Source organism: Malaclemys terrapin, chromosome 1 (genome assembly GCF_027887155.1).
Source record: "Malaclemys terrapin pileata isolate rMalTer1 chromosome 1, rMalTer1.hap1, whole genome shotgun sequence".
Taxonomy (NCBI): Eukaryota; Metazoa; Chordata; order Testudines; family Emydidae; genus Malaclemys; species Malaclemys terrapin.
This window is the reverse complement of record NC_071505.1, coordinates 187799703-187823892: the sequence shown is the minus strand read 5'-3', so window position 1 is coordinate 187823892 and position 24190 is coordinate 187799703. Positions and strand designations below refer to the sequence as shown.

Sequence of the window (24190 nt, the reverse complement as noted above, 5' to 3'; positions counted from 1 at the left end):
ATTACTAGAAATCTAAATGTCTGTTAAATCATTACTTGAATCAAACAATTAACTTTGTTTTCCTAAAATTAGAATATGCTTAAAAACTCAAGTGATTTTTTTTTAACTTGTGCTACACAATGGTCTATGTCAAATTAGAAATTAGTTACTTATAAGAGTTACATACGTCTCTAAAAAAAAAAAAATCCAACCAAGTGCAAAAGGTATTCATTGTTCCTTTATTAAATCTCCTGATTTGTATCCTGTAAGATATCTTCAGCCTGATTCAGCACGGAGGTGCTTCAGTTTTAAAGTTCACTGAGAGAGTTGGAATTGCATAGATGTGAAGCTGGTGGAAATGCTGTGACTACCCCTCACACGTGTGGTGTCTGACACATATAGAATTTTAGGAACTTAGATTAAGAATTTGTATTTTCCCTGCACCTTTCTGCATTTTGAGATGAGATGAGAAAATCAGTCTGTGACAGTCTGTTGTAAATGCGTGGTTTCTCAGCAGCACTGGCTCTGTTTCTCTAAGCATCCCCTTATTCTCTGTGTTGCAAGGAACTGAGGAGATTAATGGTTTCCAAAACAGGTGTATGGAAAAGCAAAAAATAAGATCCTGACCCGGAAAGTTGGTCTGTGCAGGAGGATCTCTGCACCCATATGGAGTCCCATTTAAGTTAGTGGAGCGCTGTGTGGATGAAGGGGTACAACAGTCCAGAGCAGCTTGCAGTATTGGGGTCTAAGAAGGTACTTTATTAATGAATGTATTGAAATCAAAACTGACCAGAAGAACTGGATTTACTGATTGGGTGAGGAAGTAGTTATTCTTCTAAACAGCGCATGTAGACAGACTCGCAAGTCTCTGTTGATATGTAGCATTTATAAAGAACGAGTCCTTACTTTCGGGGAGTGGGAATGCTACAATTTTTAATACATATCCACCTACAGGAAAAGTACATCTTTAGTTATATAAATGTCAAGTGGCAATCATAGGATGCCTAAGAGAGAGTCTCAGTTGTAAGTGTGAATATACAATAACAGTGTTTTCCTCTCTGAGCCTCATGGATGATGACTGCTTCCCCAGACATTGTCATTGATTTTGCTGTCACATGCTTTCCTTCCTGAAAACTTGATATCACCATTAACTTAGTCTAGGGTAAACAATTTAAGTTGTTTCCCCTCTCTCCCCCAACTTACTATGGTGGTGGGGCACATACTAAAACTGTATGGTCTTTCCTAAATTGTTGCCGGAAGCCCTGCTAGAATACCTATTCTTCCAGCCACTTGTCTTCACAGGGCAGATTTAAGGAAGCTCCAATGTCAAGCAAAGAAGGAATGTGAAGAAATTTGATACAATCAGGGAAACTTCAGGCTCTTTTAGCCTCTTCAGAATGCCAGGGTAGGATAGTATATCAGCTACCTTCATATGATGTTGTTTCCTTTTTTTTTAACCAGGATGTGAATGCAGGTGAAGGGAGTGAATTTGCTGACAGTGGAATCGAGGGCGTAACCACCGATACAGACCTCCTCTCCAGACGTTCAAATGCTACAAACTCTAGCTATTCTCCAACGGCTAGTCGAGCTTTCATTGGCAGCGATAGCGGCAGCAGCTCTACAGGAGATGGGGTCCGTCAGGGAGTGTATGAGAACTTCCGAAGGGAGCTGGAAATGAGCACCACCAACAGCGAGAACTTGGAAGAAGCTGGTTCAACCCTGAGTGATGAGCAAAGCAGTGGTACCTTGAGTTCTCCAGGGCAGTCTGACATTCTCCTTACAGCTGGCCAGGGCACTGTACGGAAAGCTGGGGCTCTTGCAGTGAAAAATTTTCTGGTGCACAAAAAGAATAAGAAAGTGGAGTCGGCTACACGCAGGAAATGGAAACACTATTGGGTTTCCTTAAAAGGTATATCAGATAGACTGTCATTAATAATTTACATAGATATCAAAGGGTCATCGAGGATGTAAATTAGCACAGAATTTGGCCTATAGCATCAAAATCTAGAGGCCTTGATCTGATTTAATTTTTAAATGTTTTTATCAACATGCAAAGTTCAGCTCTGATCCCTCAGTGAGCACCACTTGGGCATGCCTCTGTGCCCACATAGAGCTAACTGCAAAATTGGGGCTTTAAGGTATAATTCTTTGTGTTTTCTATCCAAAACAAGTAGCTGAATGCTGCCTTTTTAAAAAAAAACTATTTATTTATTTATGTGGTATTAACAAGTTTACAGACCCTTGCCATATAACTATTGGAATCAAAACAATAATCATTACAACAGTGAGCTTTTGTTTAAAGAGACATTATACAGGAATATAAACATCAGATCTATGTTTAACGGGGTGCTCCCATATTACAGAGTGAGCATCATTACAACGCGTAAGCCATGTCGTTTCTAGTGATTTTATTAAATTGAGTGAAATCTCTGATTACACATTTAATAGACAAGGCACGTCTACCAAATGGTAATATGAATGCTTCTTTTATGCTTGTTTAAAAAAGAAATGATGAAAGAAAAATCAATGCCAGTAGCACTCTTACCAAAGCCGCTGGAAAAAATTGCAAAATTAGTAGGGAAGTATCAGAGAATGTTCTTGATTTTCTTTGGGAATTTTTTTAATGGCCACTCACTCACAATTGCGGTATGTGCTTTTGTCAAAATTAATTTGCTGTGCTGCTTCTAAGGCAGAGTCTACACTATGCTTAAAATCATGCTAGCAACTATTGGATCTAACATGGCTTCCCTGACCAGCATGCACATTTCTCTGAAAAGCATGTTTATAAAAGTGTTATAAATGAAATCCTTGTCTGCTGTGATCATGGAATTGGTGCTAGAACTGTGCTAGTACCCACCGTGTGACAGCTGTCATTCAGTGGTAAGCTCTTTGGGGCAAGGACTGTGTCTTTGTGTATGTTTGTACAGTGCCTAGCACAATGGGGTGCCGATCCTGATTGAGGGTTCTGCATACTGTGAGACTATAAATAATTGTAGTACAATTTTAGCTCGTAGTATGGACAAGGCCTTGAATAGTATGAACAGGAGCAGCAGTGTGGCCTAATGGATGGGGCACTGGACTGGGACTCAGAAGACTTTGGTTCTATTTCTGGTTCACACACCTGCTTTGTGACCTTTGGAAAGACCTCTGTGACCTTCTTCTCCTGCTATCTTTTGTCTGTCCTGACCAGATTGTAAGCTCTTTGGGGCAGGAGCTCTCTCTCACTGTGTGTTTGTACAGCACCTAGTACTATGGGGTGGTGATCTCAGGTGGGGCCTCTAGGTACTACTATAATACAAATAAATAATAACAATAGTAAAGAAACAGGCACAGTAGGTTAAAATTGGATCTGTAAGTAGCCTTCTGAGAATCTCTGCGCAATCATCTTAAACAGCGAAGTGGAGAAACCAAGCTCATATTTGGACTCAGTCATCCATTTCCCAGCTCTGTAAGAGTCTGTGTACACTACGAGTAGAATTGTCAGGGGACTGGTAACAACACAGCTCTATTTCATAATGTAGATAGGACTACCAAAGGTTTTTGCATGACCAAGTCTTGTGTACAAAATGGAACCATGTTTTAACCAGGTCAAGGGGAAAACCATATTGTAACTAGGTTCCCTGACATAGTTTTGCTTTTTTATGTTGACTGTCCCTTAGAGATTAGCCATTGGAAAGGTACCTGCTGAGTTCCAGAGATGAAGAATAGGTTCTGACTCCACAACTCTTGCCAGGTGGCATGTACCAGTGTTTGTAGCAGCAATTTAAAAACAAATTGTGAGTGCCAGCCCTTCATTGCAATTGTTACAGAGGTTGGGGAAATAAAAGAAGAGAAATTCCACGGCTGAGGGAGCAGAGAGAACCCCTAATCTCCTTCTAGCTGAGGCAGTGTGACAGGAAAGGCTGGCTGTGAAGAATTGGTAAACAAAGAGCCATCTGGGAGGGGGGGGAAAGGGGAAGGATGAGCATAAATGCTATGTTACTTTAAAGTGCCTTGTCTCAAGTCAAATGTTTGTGTCTTAGATTGCTGTGACTTAATAACATCGCATTTAAACTAAGCTTTGAAGTTAACAGCTGCTAGTGTTTGGCTGCAAATAGTTTTCTCCAACGTTGGGTTAAAGGGGTAACCATGCATCAGTTTCCATTCTGACCACTATTTTCAACAGAAAAAGCTAGAAATTTCATTATTAAATTAAAATGTTTATATAATATTGAATAGTAGCAGAAATTGCAGAGATCCTAGAGTTACAGACTAACTATATTTTGCCTGAAAATTGTAAAGATTTTTTGCATGAAGCCTCTAAGTTATAGGCTGTCTTCACCTAAAATGCACAGGGATTCCCCCCCCCCCCCCCCCCCATGTTGATAACACATTGATCAATAGCTAAAACATTGCAGGGGAACAAAGGTTTTTTTGTTTTTGTTCATTAATTTTTTTTCAGTGGGAATAACTCAGTCTAATCTATTTTTTCACTTATTCATCGGGTTTCAGTCATTAAAAAAACCTTGATCTCTACCTTCAAGGAACCATAGTAACTAGTAGTTGCGAGACAGTTTAAGCAGGACAATGGTTTCCCTGAGGGCCTATCTACTCTATAAGGCTAATTGTGCTAGCTCACAGTAGTCTGGCATTCTGAGGGGAGTCCACCTTCTGACATATTGGGGTTTTTAATTTTTGTCACACTGATAGGGCAACATGGTTACAGAGCCGCCTTAAAGAATTGTGTTCACAGCTTCCATCTGTACCTGTATTTTCCCATCCATGGTACAGACAAAATAACCCAACAACCCCCCAACACCAAGAATAAAAACCCAAACAATGTTAGAATATGGACATCCCACGGCATGCCCCGGCACTGTGCACTATCGGGGCTGAGCGGGCAGGGAAGAGAGGCACCGTCGCTTGTAATCTCAGAGGCCAAGAGTTGAATGGGCCCTGGCGAATGAAGTATCCTCTCACATCCTTTGGCCTGTGACATATTGCTTCTGTGAACAATCCACGTCTCCAAGGCTGTTCTCCAGCACCTTCACATTTGAGGGTGGAAGAAAAAAGAGTATATTGATGGAATGATCTCTCATAGCAGTGGTCTAAGCGTATCCCTTAGTGTCACTGCAGTTAATGGGTAGCTATATTCACTAAATTCATTCTACCAGTATTGCTGGCTTTTGATGATTCGAGGAGTCAGGTCCTACCAGTGTAGCGCGAGGCCTATCCAGATGCAAATTCCTGCTTCCACTATCTCTTTCCTTCAGAAAGGCTCATACACACCACCCTTGCTCATCAGCAGATTTGCATTGGTTCTTTCTGTGTCTCCTGCCACTCTTTTTTCTCAATCTGGTTGCTTGTTGGGCGGAGAGAGGAGACTGTTCCCGCTTAGGTTTCCTGGGACAATGCTTGTCAGTTCACAGGCCACTGCTGTGCCTGACAGAAGCTCTTAATTGTCCTGAATGAAAGCAGAAATGAGGGCAGGTTCTGGAAAGAGAAATAGGGCATAAAATTAAATGGTTAATACAGTGTTTTTAAAAAAACAAAAAAAGGCGTGTGAGTTTGTACCAAAGGTGCGAACACTATTGCAATAAAGTATGGTTGGGAGCAAATATAGGTAGAAAGTCACTTTTAAGCATTTCGCCCATGTTTCCAAACGCAGAGGAGTACACTGTCAGTAGATGGTAAAGAGATTTACCTTTAGGACTGCCATCAGTGATACTGGGAACTGGGTGGTACATACTGAAAAACTTCCTTCAGATGTCTCTTACCAGACCAATAGATTTTAAGTAGTCTGTTGGCTGGTCTACACTAGGGGTGGGGGGTGGGGGTCGATGTAAGATATGCAACTTCAGCTATGGGAATAGCGTAGCTGAAGTCGACGTATCTTATTTCAACTTACCTTGGGTCCTTACGGCGTGGGATTGATGGCTGCGGCTCCCCTGTTGACTCCGCTACCGCTGCTCTCCTTGGTGGAGTTCCAGAATCGACGGGAGTGCGTTCGGGAATCGGTATATCGTGTCTAGATGAGACGCGATTTATCAATCCCCAATAGATTGATTACTACCCGCCGATTCGGCGGGTAGTCTGGACGTACCCTGTGTGGAAAATCCATAAAAAGGCATTGCTATAGCTGCCCAAGTATATATTGATTTAATTTTCATTTTTGGAGGACTCAGAGGATTAGGGCTACATTCTTCTGCAACAAAGCATTGAATAGATGTGGTTTTATGGTATTTAAATATGCTGCTTGCTAATGCCTTTCTCGTGTTTTTCCTAGGATGTACATTATTCTTCTACGAGAGTGATGGCAGATCTGGAATAGACCACAACAGCATCCCAAAGCACGCTGTCTGGGTGGAAAACAGTATAGTGCAAGCAGTGCCCGAGCACCCAAAGAAAGACTTTGTTTTCTGCCTCAGTAATTCCCTTGGGGATGCATTTCTCTTTCAGGTTAGTTCTGTACTTGAGTTATACAGAGTTGTTCTTTTTAACCTTTTTGTTCATCTTGCAAACCAGGGTGAAATTCTGACCCCATTGAAATTCATGGCAAAATTCCCATTGACTTCAGTGGGGTCAGGACTTTGCTCTAGGCGAGTAGAAAGGATGGAGTTCCTGCTCAGTAGCATTCATTCATTATGTAGAGAAAACAACCCTGAGGGGGCTTGACACCAAATTCAAGTCCCTTGTACAGTCCCAAGTCTACTATTTTATAACTCGCTGTGCTCTCTGCTTGTGTAGATAGATTTAAAGTCAACCGGTAACGTTAGCAAGTGGTTTTGCAACCCTATGAAAGCCAGAACTTTAATACAACTTAGTGCTATGGTTATAACACGGTTTGCTCCCACCTCCACAGGCAAGACCAAACTACAGTATATACTGCCCCAGAAGGGCTAACATCATAGCACTACCACATGTAGTTTGACTTCTATATTTGGGAGGGCAGCTCCAGTCAGGCCAATAGGGCCATGCGTTTGCAGGGGAGGGGTAAGTGGCAAATTCTGCACCTGCCCCAGGCTTGCGTTTTGGGGGGTGTTGCAACCCGCCAAACTATGCCCATGGCTAAAACACAACCCCCCGTCACAGTAAATATGCAATTGAAGATGGGACCTTACAGAAAGACCTGAGAAATGTACATGAGCATGAGTTGTGTGAATTAGCAGGAAATATTTGGAGGTCCACAGGTTCTTTTCATTACAGTTCACAGTGCGGAATCCCACACCACTCACAACAGACTCCACTGAACATTTCACTTTCCTAGGTCAGTGCATACTATGGTTCTAAATGTCTTGCAGATTTTAGATATTAAAATCAGCTACTTTTCTGCTTTATTTACAATTTATAGTTTATTAGCAGCTTAAAGAAAACCTAAAACTATACAATGGCCAGATGCTTATCTGATTAAAAAATAGCTCTACCTTTCAACTGTCTTTGTTACTCTGATTGGTTTTTTGGGGTCCAATCCAGCATTCCTTTCACACCAAAAACTCCTGTTAGCTATGATCTGACATTCTTTTTTTTACCAAATGGAATGATCAGCCTGCATTGAGCAGTCATTTCCCAGCTACACCCTTATCACTTTATAAGCCTAGCTATTTGTTGCAGATTTTCTCAATCAGTGAATTTTGTTTTGTCTAGTGACAATTTGGGAATGTAAATCTTTGATCAAATGGAAAAAATGTCTGGATTTTACTATATTTTTATATTCCAGTCCACTCTTGCAGAATGATTCTCCCCAACATTTCTTAATAAACCTTTAAAAGCAAACCTCTCAAAAGTATGCCCAGCTTTTATAAACATGGGGCCCGATCCTCAATTGCTGTAAATTGTCATAGGTCTATTGACTTCAGTGTGGCTATGCTGTTGATAATCTTGGCCCATGATATTTATACACACAAAAGGCTAAATTCTACCCTCATTTACATTGCTGAAACCCCAGTATATTTTTCCATAACTAATATTTGATTTTCTTCGCTGCTTCCTCCACCACTCCCCAATGCCTTTCTCTTAGGAGGTGTTTTTTGTCATCTTGGTGTGCTTCCATCCAGGGGGCAAATACAGTAGCATGTGGCCTCAGCATGAATTAAATAAGCTGTGAAACCATTTACATGAGTATAAAATCTTTCATTTGCATTTCTTTTGGAAAACCTCCCTTCTTGTAAAATTAATGCCAGTAGAGGCTAAATACAGAAAAGGTCACATTCAATACATTTCTTTTGTGGCAACTCAAGGCCTTATTCGTTAAAAGCTCTGTGTCATAATGTCATGACTAGATTTTTATGTAACTTAATGTGGGAAAGAGCAAAAGAGAACCTTTTCAAAGTAAATTATTGTTTTCTTGTGACTTATGAACCGCCCCCCCCCTTTTTTTGGAGGAAGGTCTTCTACATAGTGGAACCCATGTAACTCTAAAGGAAGAGAATTAGAAGAAAATGCAGGGGTGGATTTGGGGAAAGGGATGGGGAATCAGCCATAATTGTGGAAATAATTTGTAAGTGATTGTAGCCCCAGGGCTTAATCTTATGGACACAGAATTGCTGGAGCATGTACACTGCTGTTCAACAGTGTTTCTTAGCTACTAATAATACGTACACATAGATTCATACAATACAAAATGTTATACTAGTTAGTTTAAAAAAAAATACCAGGGAACAGTAGTAGATTATTTCTGTCCAATGGAGACTGTAGGCTTAGAGGAAACATAAAGCCACAGTTTAATATTATACCTTTTGTAACAACTTTTCTCACTGCATTGTGTCCAGAGACATCAGACATCTCCTACATTATAATTCCCTGTTCAGTCAGTTCCTATCATGCCTACACAAATCCATTACATGTGGATGTCACATGCATTTGCCAGAAGTTCAGTGTATCTTGCAACACCACATACATTTGAGATACATGCAGCTTGTTTACAAGGTTTTTCCTTTCCGCTGGAGGCAGAGCAATCCTCTTGGTCTGCGTGCTTAATAGCCTGTTCCATGTCCAAAAAAAGAGTTAAAGTGCTTAACAAAAAACAGTCGCCCCCTCCTCCCAAACAAAACAAAACAAAAAACCCCTAACAAGAAGTGAATCTGATATAAAAATACTATTTTAAAAGAGAAATAAGACATTTTACAATTATTATTGTGCTGTAGATTACCATATATTTGATCACACAATAAAACAATCTGTCTTATTTTAATGATTTTTCCTCCATCATCTGTACAAAGAAGGGTTTTATACAATAAGGGCTAGCTGCTGCCATCCTAACTCTCAACTAGCAGTCTTTACTCCACAGACCGTTTGATTATTTCAGTAGCATTGCTCGCCAAGTTAGGTTCTACTCATCACCAGGATTGGTGGCAAATTCTAGTGAATTCCTCAGTGAATGAGAGCTGATTAGATTGCTGTGAGCTTGTTTAGATTTAACATGGAAATACAGTACAATTTCTATGGTATCAATAGAGAACAAAGAAAGAGATATAATGTTAATTCTGTCAATATGGGCCTGATCCAGCTCCTGGGAACTCAGGAAACTAACCCTGTTCAGGTTAGTATGTAAGCATATGCTTAACCTTAAGCACACCTTTGAGTCCCATAGAAGTAAAAGGGGATTCTGCGTGTACCTAATTGCTTTCCTGAACTGGGCCTCCTTGGGAATCTTTTCATTGACATCGATGAAAATTGGATCAGGTCCTTAGCAAATAATGATAACCTCTGGTGGAGTAGGAAGAGGCAGTCTTCTTACTCCTCTTTGCTGGTGACTGAAGAAAACAGATGGTGGTGGTGATATTTATGGATAAGTAGGCTTAATTAGAACAAGGTGGTCTGCTATTCGCAGGTCCTTTAGCCACAAGACAAATACTCATGTGATTACTGTTAAAGGTTGACATGCAAAGGAAGTCTATTGAATCTCTTACAACATATTGTTGACTATAAAACTTTGTTTCACTATATGCTGTAAATTAGTGAGGGCTTAGTAAGGGGGTTAGGGCGATTTACTTTTTATTTTGTAAGGATGGAAAAGGAGTACTTGAAATATTTTCTTTAGCTGTAAAAAAAATCTCAAATCAGAATGCTGGACTTCCATGAAACTGCACCCCTGTCACGTATACTAGTCCAGCATTCCCCCCTCCTCCAACTACCCCCATACATGCACAGTTTGAGAGAGGCAAGTGCAAGGGATCAGCAGGGTGTGTATAGAAATTATGTGGAATAAGAAGAGTAGGCCTTTAACAATACAGATTGGATTCAAAGGTGGGTATAGTTACCTTCATGTTCCTGAAGGTGAGTTTAGCTTTCCAAAGTCTGGGAAATGCTGCAATCTTAGCTGCCGACATGAGAGGGGAAAACAAGGATTTTAAATAGCTCACATCACCATAATATCTGAGTGTTTCACATACAGTAATACATTTATCCCTGCAACACCTTGTGAGGTGGGGAAATATTATCTCCATTATTCATATGAGGAATTGAGACAAAGAGTGACAAAGGGCCTGATTCAAAGCCCAAGGAAATCAGTGGGAGCCTTTGGTTAGGCCTTAAGTAACTTCCCCAAGGTTATGCAGAAAATCCATAGCAGAACTGGGAACTGAACCCAACTCCCCTGAGTACCAGTCCAGTGCCTTAAGTCAAGATCATTCTTCTTCATGGCCTTTTTAGGTTGACATCCCTCCAGATATGTTTGCAGTGTCGTTGTAGCCATGTTTGTCCAAGGATATGAGAGCTACAAAGTGGATGAGATAATATCTTTTATTGGACCAACTTCTGGTGGTGGAAGGGAGAGAGCCACCCAAATACCCTGGAAGAATACAGGGGAGAAACACCCCTCCCCCACCCCACTAACCCCACACCCCTAGTTTTCCCTACCACCCCACATTGGAACCCATAGGGGGTATCATCAAGCAGTTACAACTCATACTTGATGGGGAGCAGATCCTGAAAGAAATATTTCCCGAACCCCCTCTTCTGGCCTTCAAACAAACCCCAGCCTCACTAAGCTCATCATGAAAAGCAAACTCCCCACAGAACAGGACACAACAATTCAAAGTGGCACCAGATCTGCCAGAACAACAGATGCAAAACCTGCAGATATCTCTCCACTGTTATGGCGATCAATATCCCCAACATACCTTTCAAGATCCATGGCTACACATGCCTATCACAACATATGCAGTGCATTAAATGCTCCAACAACAACTATGTGAGTGAGACCAGACAATCACTATGCTCTTGAATGACAGAAAAATGACAGAAGACAAAAAACACTTTTCACAAAGTAATCATTTCATATCTGACCTCTCAATTATCATCCTCAAAGGAAATATGCACAACCCCTTCAAAAGACAAGCCTGGGAACTTAAATTCTTAACTCTGCTAGACACTAAAAACCATGGGCTTAACAGAGACACTGGTTTCATGACTCATTACAACAATTTGTAACACACCCAACTCCCTACTAACCCTTAATTGCCCACTTCATTTTAAGTGGTCTCCTACAGTATGTGTGAACCCCTTGTGCTTAATGATCTGTCCAACCTCATAATTAGTTCACATGCTCTGGTTACTTTCTCCAGACCTGAAGCTCAAAAGTGTGTCCCTTCCACCAAAAGATGCTGGTTCAATAAAAAGATATTACCTCACCTACCTTGTCTCTCTCTTCCCTCTGTGTAGGGGAAGATATATGGCAGTGGTTCTCAAACCTTTGTACTGGTGACCCCTTTCACATAGCAAGCTCTGAGTCTGACCCCCCCCCTTATAAATTAAAAACACTTTTTTATATATTCAACACCATTATAAATGCTGGATGCAAAGTAGGGCTTGAGGTTGAGGCTGACAGCTCACGACCTCCCATGTAATAACTTCACGACCCCCTGAGGGGTCTCGATCCCCAGTTGGAGAACCTCTGATATATGGTGACATGTTTTCCAGATTAGAATAGTAGCAAGTCCAATAAAACATGCATCTGATAAATAAAAAAGAAAATGGACCAGAAAATAATAAGCAGGAGGGGAAGTATGGGCATGTAAAATGGATCTCTCTAGCTTTTATTGTTTGTGTGTGAAACTTACAATTCTAATGATTTACCAGAATACTTCATAATAAAACCAACAGAAAACTGAAAAGAGAGAATGGTGAGAGGAAACATGCTCATCTATTAACAAAAGTACAGTGGTACCATTTGACGTTTTATTTTCAGGTTGCTGGCATCTCTACTAAATATTCTGGTGAAAGATCAGGGGATGCTGTTAGCAGCAGTAAATATGGAAGAGCCTGATTCTCATTCATGCTCAGGCCCCTTATTATAAGAAGGGTGAATTGTTCAGTGGTTAAAGCACAGGATTGGTGTTATGGAGATCTTTTTAATATTCCCAGCTCCTTCATTACTCGCTCTTTGATATAGTATGATAACTACTATATGTCCTCATTCCCATCTGTAATATACTGATAATAGTACTTACCTACTTCCCAGGGGTGTTTGTGAGGATTGAATCCATTAATGACTACAGAGGGCTTTGAGACCTTCATTTGGAAGCAGCTATACTTTGCTCTTGTATTAAGCTATAAGCTGATACTATGGCCACGTATTATTTCATTGATTTATTATTAATTGTTGCATGCCAACCATGTGCGCCACGCTGTTAGGACAGACGTTGTCTGCCTCAAGGAATTTGCAGTCTAAAAAATTTCATTTAATGCTACAAATTATTGTAGCATTATGAAGGCCAAGGAAAGTCATTTTTAAGCCCTTGCTATCAAATATGCTACAGCTGCTAGGCATAGATATATGTCTAAATACTGAATTCAGGGTGCTGAGCTAAAAATGGCCTGTTTCATATGCAGTATAGAATGACAGTTTTTTATTTCTTCTGTTATAAGTGGATTTAAGGCTTTGGTTCTTGAGATCAAGGGAAGAGGAATCTCCTGAGAATTGCATTTGTTAATCTCTAATCAATTTTAAGAGGATCCTGACTTTTTTTTCCTTTCCGTCTCTTCAGACCTCTAGCCAGACCGAACTAGAGAATTGGATCACTGCAGTCCATTCTGCTTGTGCCACTGCGGTAGCAAGACAACATCACAAAGAGGACACGGTCAAACTGTTGAAAACTGAAATAAAAAAGCTGGAACAGAAGATAGATATGGATGAGAAAATGAAGAAAATGGGTGAAATGCAGCTGTCCTCAGTAACGGACTCCAAGAAGAAGAAGACCATACTTGATCAGGTAATCTTTCTTGTATATCTGAAACAGATTAATGTTAAATATCTGAGAGACTTATAAATGCTGCTGCTGTTAGAGGCTTAAATATTGAACACATTTATTCTTCTGTACTCAGCCTACCTAAGTATGGAACTCAGAAACTGCCTCAATTCTGTGTTTTCTCTTATCAACTTTATAGCTAGCATTGCCATCATGACTCCTCTGTTGCTTGTACTTCCAACTTAAAGTGGACAACTTAGCTGCATTTGAGAAACAGAAATCCTAGAGCAGATGTCTCTCCTGCTGTCACAATGGCACCTTATTTTAGGAAACTAACATATGGACCCCGCTTCATTAAACAGCAGCACTCTTAACCCAGGCTGCCAAATGTGTTTGGAATTCTACCCATAGAAGGAGGGGGCTTCTGGGTCTTTAATGTGCTGAGTTAAGGAGATTTCCCACCCCGCAAAAACCTTTGAGAAGAGGTGAGAGGGGGGAGGGGATGCTTATCTTGCTGTTCAAATGATTCTTTTCAAAGCCTTTAAATCCACAACCAGAGGACAGAGCAGTTTTTCTGTCCCTTTATCTTGCTGGTTTTTTAGCACTCTGAAAAATATTTTGTACCAGCAATTTTAATTACTTAAATGAGTCCTCACATAGGCTGATTATAGGGCTCTTCCACTGATAAGTTTAATTATCTCCAGTGTACCTCACTTCTTTTTCAAATATAACACCGCGCTTCATTGATTCTTAAACTACCACTGATGATGATGAAGAGCCAGGACTCTATTTGTGGAATCTTGTTGGTTTTTTTGGTCTTCTCATATCTCTATTGTCCTTGATGTATAAAATCTGCCTCTTAGGAGCTATTCAGAAGAGAATTCTGGGAAACAAAGAAAATGAAAAATGGAATTTTAATACTGTTAATTAGCACTGAATCAAAGTAGCAGTTGCCTTGGGAGACGATTTCTACGATGAACATAAAAATATTTGTTATTCATCCAATTAAAAAACTTTGAATCATTTTTGTTTCTTTTCCCTCCTTTGAAATGCAATCAATGTTGATAGAAAATTTAATTAATGTGATTTTCTAGTAGTATTTTTTTAAAAGATATTTACTACTGTGTTCTTTTTCTCTTCCATACCACTCCCTAATCCACACTTTTTACAGATCTTTGTTTGGGAACAGAATCTTGAACAGTTCCAAATGGACTTATTTCGGTATCGTTGTTATTTAGCTAGCCTCCAAGGAGGGGAGCTGCCAAACCCAAAAAGGCTACTTGCTTTCGCAAGTCGTCCAACTAAAGTTGCAATGGGCCGTCTTGGAATCTTTTCAGTATCTTCTTTTCATGCACTGGTGAGTTTCAGCTGAAGCCAGAGGTCAGCATTGGTAAACTATAAATCGCTTGGTGGTTTCACAGAGAGATTAAATCAACAAAAGCTGTCATTGATGTCTGTGGGGTAAATTCTTACTTCAACATGCAGGGATTTCTGCATTTTGGGATGGGTACATGTCTTTGATCTAATTTAAAAAATTGATACTCTGAAGTGATTGTCTTGAAGGAGATTTGGTATCAAGTTTGTTCTTTTTAACCTTAGGAGAACCACACCTTTTAGACATGTATAATATTCATGCCAGATATACTTTATACATATCGTTATTATAAACACACTGCTGACTGTTACCAAAACCATAACGGGGCCCAAGAACTTCCTTACAGACATGGTGGTACTGCGGGTGTTAAAGATGACCCAGATCCAAAATCCCTGTTCCAAACTTTGAGACAGTCTGGATCCAAACTTTGCAGCTGGTCCCCATCTCTCCAGTGGGCTGAACCAAAAGCCTGGATGTGACCAATTTTGAAATTTGAGAAGATTTAGCTCTGGCTGTGAACTTTGCAGCTTGGGCCCCTCTCCAATGCCTGTGAACTCATAGGGCCTGATCTAAACCCCAGTGAAGTCAATAGGAGTCTTTAAATTGACTCAGTATGTGTTGGATCATACCCAGTATGGCAAGACCAACTTTCCCACAGAGTGAATAAGATTATTGGCCCATCTAGTCCAGTATCCTGTCTCCAGTAGCGATCAGCACCTGATGCTCCAGCAGAAAGTGTAAAACCTCTCCTGTACTCTTTCCCATTTGGCAAACAAGCCTTCAGCTGTGTTAAAATGGTTTAAATTTAAATACCATAACAATACAGCTCTTTAAAACACATAAAAATGTACTGCACACTGTTGCTTTTTGTTATGAATTTAAATGGCATGCCTGTAGTTTAGGCTTGCGTTCCTGGAGCTTTACAGAAATAGCTGAGCTCTGCTGTTGTCTTGTAGATGTCAGCTGTACCCTTCAATTGTGAATACAGAGCTGTAATTCAGTCAGAGGCGGTTTTATTCTTTTATATAAAAAGATTAGCATCATCATCCTGATAATTGCTGGTGAATTTATATTTTTAAAGAAGCGGGTCTTCATTTACATTTGTGCTCATTTTCTTTTGCCTCTAGCTTTTCGGTGATGAATTTTATTGCATTGCATGGAATTTAGCTAAATCTGCCTTCTCATGTAGCTTTCTCTATAGCCCCAAATTTTGAATATGTTGTCTTGGAAAAGAAAAGTTCTTCCCTTAATAATGCATCAATGGAACAGTTACATTGCTATGATTCAAATATAGAGTTGAATTGTATAAGATACGGGGCACCCTGAACTCACATTGAGGGTACTGAGTTATTATGGTGATGAGCATAATATAACTTAGAAAAGTTAGATGCCTGCAAGTCACCCGGGCCTGATGAAATGCATCCTAGAATACTCAAGGAGCTAATAGAGGAGGTATCTGAGCCTCTAGCTATTATCTTTGGAAAGTCATGGGAGACGGGAGAGATTCCAGAAGACTGGAAAAGGGCAAATATAGTGCCCATCTATAAAAAGGGAACTAAAAACAACCCAGGTAACTACAGACCAGTTAGTTTAACTTCTGTGCCAGGGAAGATAATGGAGCAAGTAATTAAGGAAATCATCTGCCAACACTTGGAAGGTGGTAAGGTGATAGGGAATAGCCAGCATGGATTTGTGAAGAACAAATCATGTCAAACCAATCTGATAGCTTTCTTTGATAGGATAACGAGCCTTGTGGATAAGGGTGAAGCGGTGGATGTGGTATACCTAGACTTTAGTAAGGCATTTGATACGGTCTCGCATGATATTCTTATCGATAAACTAGGCAAATACAAATTAGATGGGGCTACTATAAGGTGGGTGCATAACTGGCTGGATAATCGTACTCAGAGAGTTGTTATTAATGGTTCCCAATCCTGCTGGAAAGGCGTAACGAGTGGGGTACCGCAGGGGTCTGTTTTGGGACCGGCTCTGTTCAATATCTTCATCAACGACTTAGATATTGGCATAGAAAGTACGCTTATTAAGTTTGCGGATGATACCAAACTGGGAGGGATTGCAACTACTTTGGAGGACAGGGTCATAATTCAAAATGATCTGGACAAATTGGAGAAATGGTCTGAGTTAAACAGGATGAAGTTTAACAAAGACAAATGCAAAGTGCTCCACTTAGGAAGGAAAAATCAATTTCACACATACAGAATGGGAAAAGACTGTCTAGGAAGGAGTACGGCAGAAAGGGATCTAGGGGTTATAGTGGACCACAAGCTAAATATGAGTCAACAGTGTGATGCTGTTGCAAACAAAGCAAACATGATTCTGGGATGCATTAACAGGTGTGTTGTGAGCAAGACACGAGAAGTCATTCTTCCGCTCTACTCTGCTCTGGTTAGGCCTCAGCTGGAGTATTGTGTCCAGTTCTGGGCGCCGCATTTTAAAAAAGATGTGGAGAAACTGGAAAGGGTCCAAAGAAGAGCAACAAGAATGATTAAAGGTCTTGAGAACATGACCTATGAAGGAAGGCTGAAAGAATTGGGTTTGTTTAGTTTGGAAAAGAGAAGACTGAGAGGGGACATGATAGCAGTTTTCAGGTATATAAAAGGGTGTCATAAGGAGGAGGGAGAGAACTTGTTCACCTTAGCCTCTAAGGATAGAACCAGAAACAATGGGTTTAAACTGCAGCAAGGGAGGTCTAGATTGGACATTAGGAAAAAGTTCCTAACTGTCAGGGTGGTTAAACACTGGAACAAATTGCCTAGGGAGGTTGTGGAATCTCCGTCTCTGGAGATATTTAAGGGTAGGTTAGATAAATGTCTACTAGGGATGGTCTAGGCAGTATTTGGTCCTGCCATGCGGGCAGGGGACTGGACTCGATGACCTCTCGAGGTCCCTTCCAGTCCTAGAATCTATGAATCTATGAATCTATAACAAACTAGACTGACAGCACACTCATCCTCTCTTAGGAGAGCTTGTGTAAATTAGCATAGGGCTATTGACTTCAGTAGTGTTATAGAAATGGTCTAAGTAGACAGGTTCAGAAGTCATGGTTAGGTTGGTTGTTCTGTACTATGTTAGGCAGAGGTCTTGTTAGGTCTTTCCGATACAAGACAGATACCATAGATAAACTAAGTAAATATTCACAAGGTTTGCCTTTATGAAGCTAGAAACCTGCAACGGCAGTTCAACTTCTGTTTTTCCCTTACTTGTCCACTTTCCAGATGACAAACATGATTACTCTCAGTATATCTGTTCTCTGGATGCCCAACCCAGTATTCTGTTATGCCAGTTCTCATACCGTATTCATGCTTACAGTACCAAAACCAGTCTCTCAGCGTCTTATCACAAAGCTGCCTAGGTTTCTTTGTTCTACCCATGACTGTGTGCCAAATGACAGTCAGATATTGTTAGTTTCGTGTGTGGGACTCTCTTAAAAGTAGGTTTCAGGAAATTCACCTCCAGGGTTGCAAGGCGGGTGTGTCCTTTTCACTTTTTCCCCCAAGTCATACTTGCCATACTTCTTACCACTCCTTCTTTCACAAAAGAAGTGCTTGGGTGTCCTGCATATTAGAAGGAACACCCAAGAAGCTTGCAAAGAAGCTTTGCTTCCGACCGATGATCCATTTTTTCCCAGGAGGGATTCCCGGGTTGGGAAACCTTCCCAATTACCATGTCATGTAAAGGCAAATAGGTTTTAGCTAAATAGATTGTTATGGGTCATTGTTTTCAAATATCCAGGCAATCGACACTTATCTAACTTGAAACTTCATTTCAGCTCCCACAGGATTGTGCTGAGTTGCTCTTGCACAACTGCAGTGCCCCAGATTACATCATTCGGTATAATCACAGGTACCACTGGAGCCCTATCGGAGTATGGGCTGCATTTTAGGGGATTAGGTAGGGTGGGTTATTTTGTTATATAGCACAGATTTCATGGGGAAATACTATATCTAATGTAACAATCTGTACTCTCTCTCTCTATAGATAGATAGATAGATAGATAAAATCTGCAAAACTGTGCTATAGAATAATAAACTGTCACTTCCTGAGCCTCTAGAGCTGTATTCCATGGGCAACTGTGATGTCACCGAATGATGCATTCTGGGGCATTACAGCAGATCAAAAGCTTCCTGAGAGGGAGGTAGAAATGAAGAAGTGGCGGGGAAAGAATTGTGCCCTGAAGGCCTCTCTTACTCTGGCTATAGGAGGAATTCAGGACAGTAAAATGTACTTAGTTCTTTTCTTGTTTTTAAACACATTATTCACCTTTAAGGAAATACTTGTATTTAAATGCCTGACATTTGGCCTGCTAGAAATCATGAATCTGTTTAGGTGAGCACAGTCCATTTTACATGAAGGAATAAAGACACAGACGAAGCTCTTCAAAAGTGACTAGTGATTTTGGGTACCTCCCTTTTTGGGTGCCAATCCTGAAACATTATAAAGGGGCCTGATTTTCAGAAAGTGCTGAGCTCTCACTCTTTGCAAACCAGGACTCTTTAAAATAACTCAAACTGGGCACCCAAAACCATTAGATACTGTCTTTTTGTGTATGTAATGTTGGAAGGAATGAGTTCTGTTACAGTGGGAGGCAAATAGCTGATCTGGAGTCATCAACATTCCTGTTGCGAATACACATTGGTTGCTCCAGTATTTACCATTTGCCCACTTGACTTCACTGTCAAAGCCTGTAAGCAATGGTATACAGGGATGCTGCACCCTTTAATTTTAAAACCTTACGGCACTGGCAGGTGGCAGCTCGCACTGGGGAGGCCGGAGTAAGAAGAAGAACACAGGCCATGTCCAGATCCGCCAGCAAACGGAGAAGCAGGTTTTCTTCTCTTTGGGGACTGGATACTACCTCAAAGAAAAAACAAGGGAGGCCAAGCATTAACCAGGTAGGTAGATAGAACATTAAGCTTCATTGTTATTTTCAAGGCTTATTTTATTACCATGCAGAAGACACTTTGAAAAATAGCCCCAGCTCAGGGAAAGAAGTGTTGGTTACGCGGAGCACTTTTAATGTGCATTGCATACCCAGCCTTAATCTCTCCTGTTTAATCCTTCATGGTTGTGTAGTCATCACACTTAATATTCTCTTCAAAATGAGTAATTGTAATTACAGATAACTATATAACAGCTCATGTTTAAATGGTCCCGAGTGAGGTTTGAGGCCCATACCTTTTTTGAGATGAATGGGTTGTGTTTCTATTGATGCTGTCCTTTGTCTGGAGACTGTTTTCTGCAAGTTTAGGTTAGTGAGGCAGCAGCAGAACATCTGTTTACAGCTGCATTTTTGTAATAGGAAAAAAATAGGAAATTAATTTGTCTTTAAATGAAAGCTTAGAATTTGTAGAATGTTACGGGTAAGTTTGGAGAGAGCCCTGCAATAGACAATTCTCTGTATTTAGGAGGAACAATTCATGCTTCTTTTGAACAAAATCTTTCATTTTCATGCTGTCCCTCCCAAAATCTTCCACAGACAAATGTATTTCAGTGGATTAAGCAGGTGTTTCCCTGCCTTACTCTCCAAACATCCCTAATTATAGCTTTCAGATATTGGTAGTTATGCCTCATCTAATTGCAGGAATCACAGGGTTTTCTTTTTCTTCTGTTCTCTTTTTTTGGGAAGTGGGCGGGGCAGAATTTGTTTTGGGTTTTAGGCCTGTGATTTCCTCCTGTCCCTGTTGTTAAGACAGTGGTGTGGGTGGGAGAGTATTTATTGCTGAGGAATATGCCATATAATGTGTTGTTAATGAGACATTAAAAATCCACCTCATGCATGTTCTCATCAACTCTTACCTTTGTCTATCTCTCTCGTCAGTTCAGCCCAATGATTACAAAGGGGGCAGAATTTCACTAGAGAACTAGCTGATGCCTGATAAGCATTTTCAGAAGTTACATTTCTATTGTGTGTAACATGCTTGCTTTTAAAAAAAAAATTCCCCAAACCAAGCAAAGTCTCTAGTGCTCAGCAAGGATTCTGTCCATGCCAAGTTTCAGATGTCAGGTATTTGTGCCATAGATTGCCAAATCCCACTCCCACTCCCCCCCCCCAACAGAGAGAGGTGTATTTCCCCACTCCCACTTCCCCCGCCCCCAACAGAGAGAGGTGTATTCCTTCCCCCCCCCCCCCCCCCCCCCCCAGTCTTCCACAACCCTGAATTGGCTGAGGAATTTTGCTCCAATTAAAAACATTAGATCTGGACAGAGACCAAGCTTTAAAGAAAATTCAGAAAGTGAATGTTTTGGAAGGTTAGCAGTATGCCTAACTCTGTGGGGATTAGGCACCTAAATACCTTTCAGGATCTGGGCCTATATGTTCTCTGTAAATTTAGGCCCCATTCCTGCTGATATTTACTCATATGCTTAATTTTAAGCATGCTAGTAGTCCTATTGACTGTTAAGTTAAGGGTTTGCAAAATGGGGGCTTTAGATTGTAAGCTCTGTTGAGCAGTGTCCATATCTCTTTCACATCCTGCATAGTTCCTGGCCCATCTTAGACACAACATAAATAACAATTAATAACACAATTATAAATAAGTGAATACATGAAGTTATAGAAACTGTTTTCCAATCTTAATTCTAGCAGGCTTCTTGTAGTGCCTGATGTAATGAAATCAAAGCTGTGTGTCTTCCCTTCACCAAGATGATAAATGCTTATGCCCTATGCCCAAAGCTGTAGTGGATTGTTAGTTTTTGCAGGTGTGCCAGTCTGGATCCATTCCAAGTCAGTTACTGCCTGATCCTGCAAATACTTCTTCTCTACTTGTATTCTTGCTTCTGCACTGTCCCATTATCTTAGTGTCCTTACCTCGTGCTGGATCATTAACTGTTACTTCACTAGCATGAAGTCATGTTGCGCCCAGACTGTTGTGGTTGGATGAGTGTTTACAAAATAAACAAATAAACTTGCTTATAAGAAAAATTACACAGCACTCTTCATCTAGAGATCTCAAAGCGCTTACTGAAAGTGGGTAAGCGTTATTAACCTCATTTTACAGATGGGGAAACTGAAGCACAGAGAGGATAAAAATTGTCCAGGTTCACACAGCAAGTCACCAACAGGACTGGAAGTAGAGTTCAGGCCTCCAGTCTCCCAGCCTGGTGCCCCATCCACTAGGATATTCCTGCCTCCCTCTGTCTTTTTAGGAATCTGATCTTTTTCTTTTATATTTTTTGCGGTTATCATTGAAATAGATTTGGTCAGTTTAACTTACATGCTTGATGTCAGAGATTTTTTTTTTCTTAAGACCCTGTAATGTGTCCTATTTAGAGTCTGTTTCCAGATTTGAGAGCATTATTGAATTATGTTATAAAATAGCACTTTTTGCTCTTCAGGTCTTTGGTGAAGGAGTTGATTCCGTGAAGAAGTCTTTAGAAGGAATCTTTGATGATACAGTACCAGATGGCAAGGTAAGAAAACCCTGGGCTTTACAAAGGAGTTCCATTAATTTATTTGCCTGCTTGAAAATAAAGCACATTCTTGCAGTGCTAGTAAGATGAGGTAGAATCTTGATAGGGAGGCAGATCCTATGACAGCAATTCTGCCTGTAGTAGTTTCTACCAGGCATGGAGGGGCAAGATGCTGGGCCTGCACCCTCTGTAGACTGACATCTTGCCATGAATGGGATAGAGTCATTGCAGTCATAGCGACAGGGATCCACTGGACAATCCATTCTGTGGCTAGAGTTGCAGAACCCGTAAGGACTATGAACCTTAGGAGGATTCCTAACCTACCAGTTTTAGCATATAACTAATTATAGTAGGCATTTAATATTGCTTATAATAATGTCATCATTTGTCATGTACTAAGTTTTTACTTCAGCAGATGGAGGTGATGATGCAACACTGTATGTTAATATACAATAAACAGGCTTTGATAATGTTAATTGTAATTGGCAAAGGATTTATGTGAACCTACTGCTAATTTAGGATTATTGCAATTGGAAAGTACAGTATTCTCCACATTTAGCTTTAATACTATATGTTCCTCCATAAGGCTTTTAGCTTTCCGAAAACAACCACAATCCCCTTCCCAAGCACCCAGAGGAAAGTCAGCTGTAAAACACTGTTAAGCCAGTGCTAAGGAGCACATTTTTAATGTAGTGAGTAGGGATTTAGCTGTGTGACTCCATTTGCAGCTAACAGGAATTGTGCAGCTCTCTCACTTGCTCAAAAATGTACCCCCGAGGGTCCAACTTCAACCTACAAAAGAGAATTCAAAATGAATGCTGGGATATGCTATCCTGTAATACCTAGAAACCTTAGCACGGTCAGCTGTTTTCTTTGTGCTTGGGGGTAACTGGGAGAAATGATGCATTGGAGCCTTAATTTTTAACATCAGTCCTTTTTTTATATTATGCCCCCCACATTGCTAATACCCATAGGTATCGCTCCATTTAACTCCATAGGAATTTTGCATTGACTTCAGTGGGGTCAGGATTTTACCCATAGTGTTTGTGGTTTGACCTTATTACTTTACACTTGTACTTGTTTAGCACCTTTCATCTGGGGCCTTCAAAGCGCTTTACACTCACTGCTGAATGTAACTCACAATTCCCCTATAGAGTGGATATGTTATCCACATTTTACATATGGAGAAACTGAGGCTACAATAGAGCTAAATGAGTTGAGCAGTGTCCTGCAGAAAGTCTGTGGTGGAGGCAGGAACAGCACCCAAATTTTCGGATTTTCTATCCGGTGTATTAACCATAGATCAGCCTTTCTCGCTTGTTATAGTCCATATCTCCTGGTCTATTTGTATCTGTCTGTCCCAAGAAATGGAAACTACGTGGATATTTTAATTAGTGCTGTGTGATCACAGATACAATTTAAAAAGAAAGTTTTGGAAGGGATATGAAGCCCTCATGCATCAGGGCGGAAGCCAACCTGTAACTACTGGGGGTTAGGAGGAAACTTTCCCTGGAGGCAAGTTATCTCAGATCTGCCTGCTGCAGTTTCTTCCTCTGAAGCAGCTAGTGCTGGCCACTGTTGGAGACAGGATACTGGACTAGATGACTACTGGTATAATTCTGTATGGGAATTCCTGTGTTCCTACCACCTACGTACTGAACTTTGCTATAGTGAAACTCCATTTATCTGATGTACAATAAAAGCCCAAAATTCTTCCAGTCCAAACTGCAATATAAAAACTGCAATTCCATTGCTACTTGAGCATCCACTAAGGGATGGTCTACACTAGAAAAGTTGTACTGGTATAATTATATCCTATCCTATCTCCTAGAACTGGAAGGGACCTTGAAAGGTCATCAAGTCCAGCCCCCTGCCTTCACTAGCAGGACCATGTACTGATTTTGCTCCAGATCCCTAAGTGGCCCCCTCAAGGATTGAACTCACAATGTTGATTATGGGTGTGGGTTTTTTTAATCGATATAGTTATACTAATATGAGCCCTAGCACAGTCACAGTTCTACCTGTATAAGAGTGCCTTACACCACAATAGCTTATTCTTCTTCCCAAACTAGAGTAAGCTATACTGGTATAAGCACATTTATACCAGTAAAATTGTCTCCACACTGGGGGGAGTGAGGAGGTAGGGGGGTGGAATTGCCATTTTAATCTGTACCAGTATAATTTAAAGCAGCAAAACTTTCTAATATAGACAAGCTCTTAGTCTAGGTTTGTGAATAAA

The 24190-nt window shown here is 40.6% G+C and overlaps 1 protein-coding gene across 5 annotated transcripts in view; it reads left to right on the top strand.

Annotated features, from left to right (window-relative positions):
• TIAM1 (TIAM Rac1 associated GEF 1) overlaps nucleotides 1-24190 on the top strand; it is a 267806-nt gene that overhangs the window by 179037 nt on the left and 64579 nt on the right. For all 5 annotated transcript variants that reach the window (XM_054047952.1, XM_054047922.1, XM_054047939.1 and 2 more), the window contains 6 exons: nucleotides 1441-1888; nucleotides 6245-6417; nucleotides 12945-13169; nucleotides 14317-14502; nucleotides 19287-19433; nucleotides 21877-21951. In XM_054047952.1, coding sequence (XP_053903927.1) covers nucleotides 1441-1888; nucleotides 6245-6417; nucleotides 12945-13169; nucleotides 14317-14502; nucleotides 19287-19433; nucleotides 21877-21951 — 1254 coding nt within the window. The remainder of the gene's footprint in view (nucleotides 1-1440; nucleotides 1889-6244; nucleotides 6418-12944; nucleotides 13170-14316; nucleotides 14503-19286; nucleotides 19434-21876; nucleotides 21952-24190) is intronic.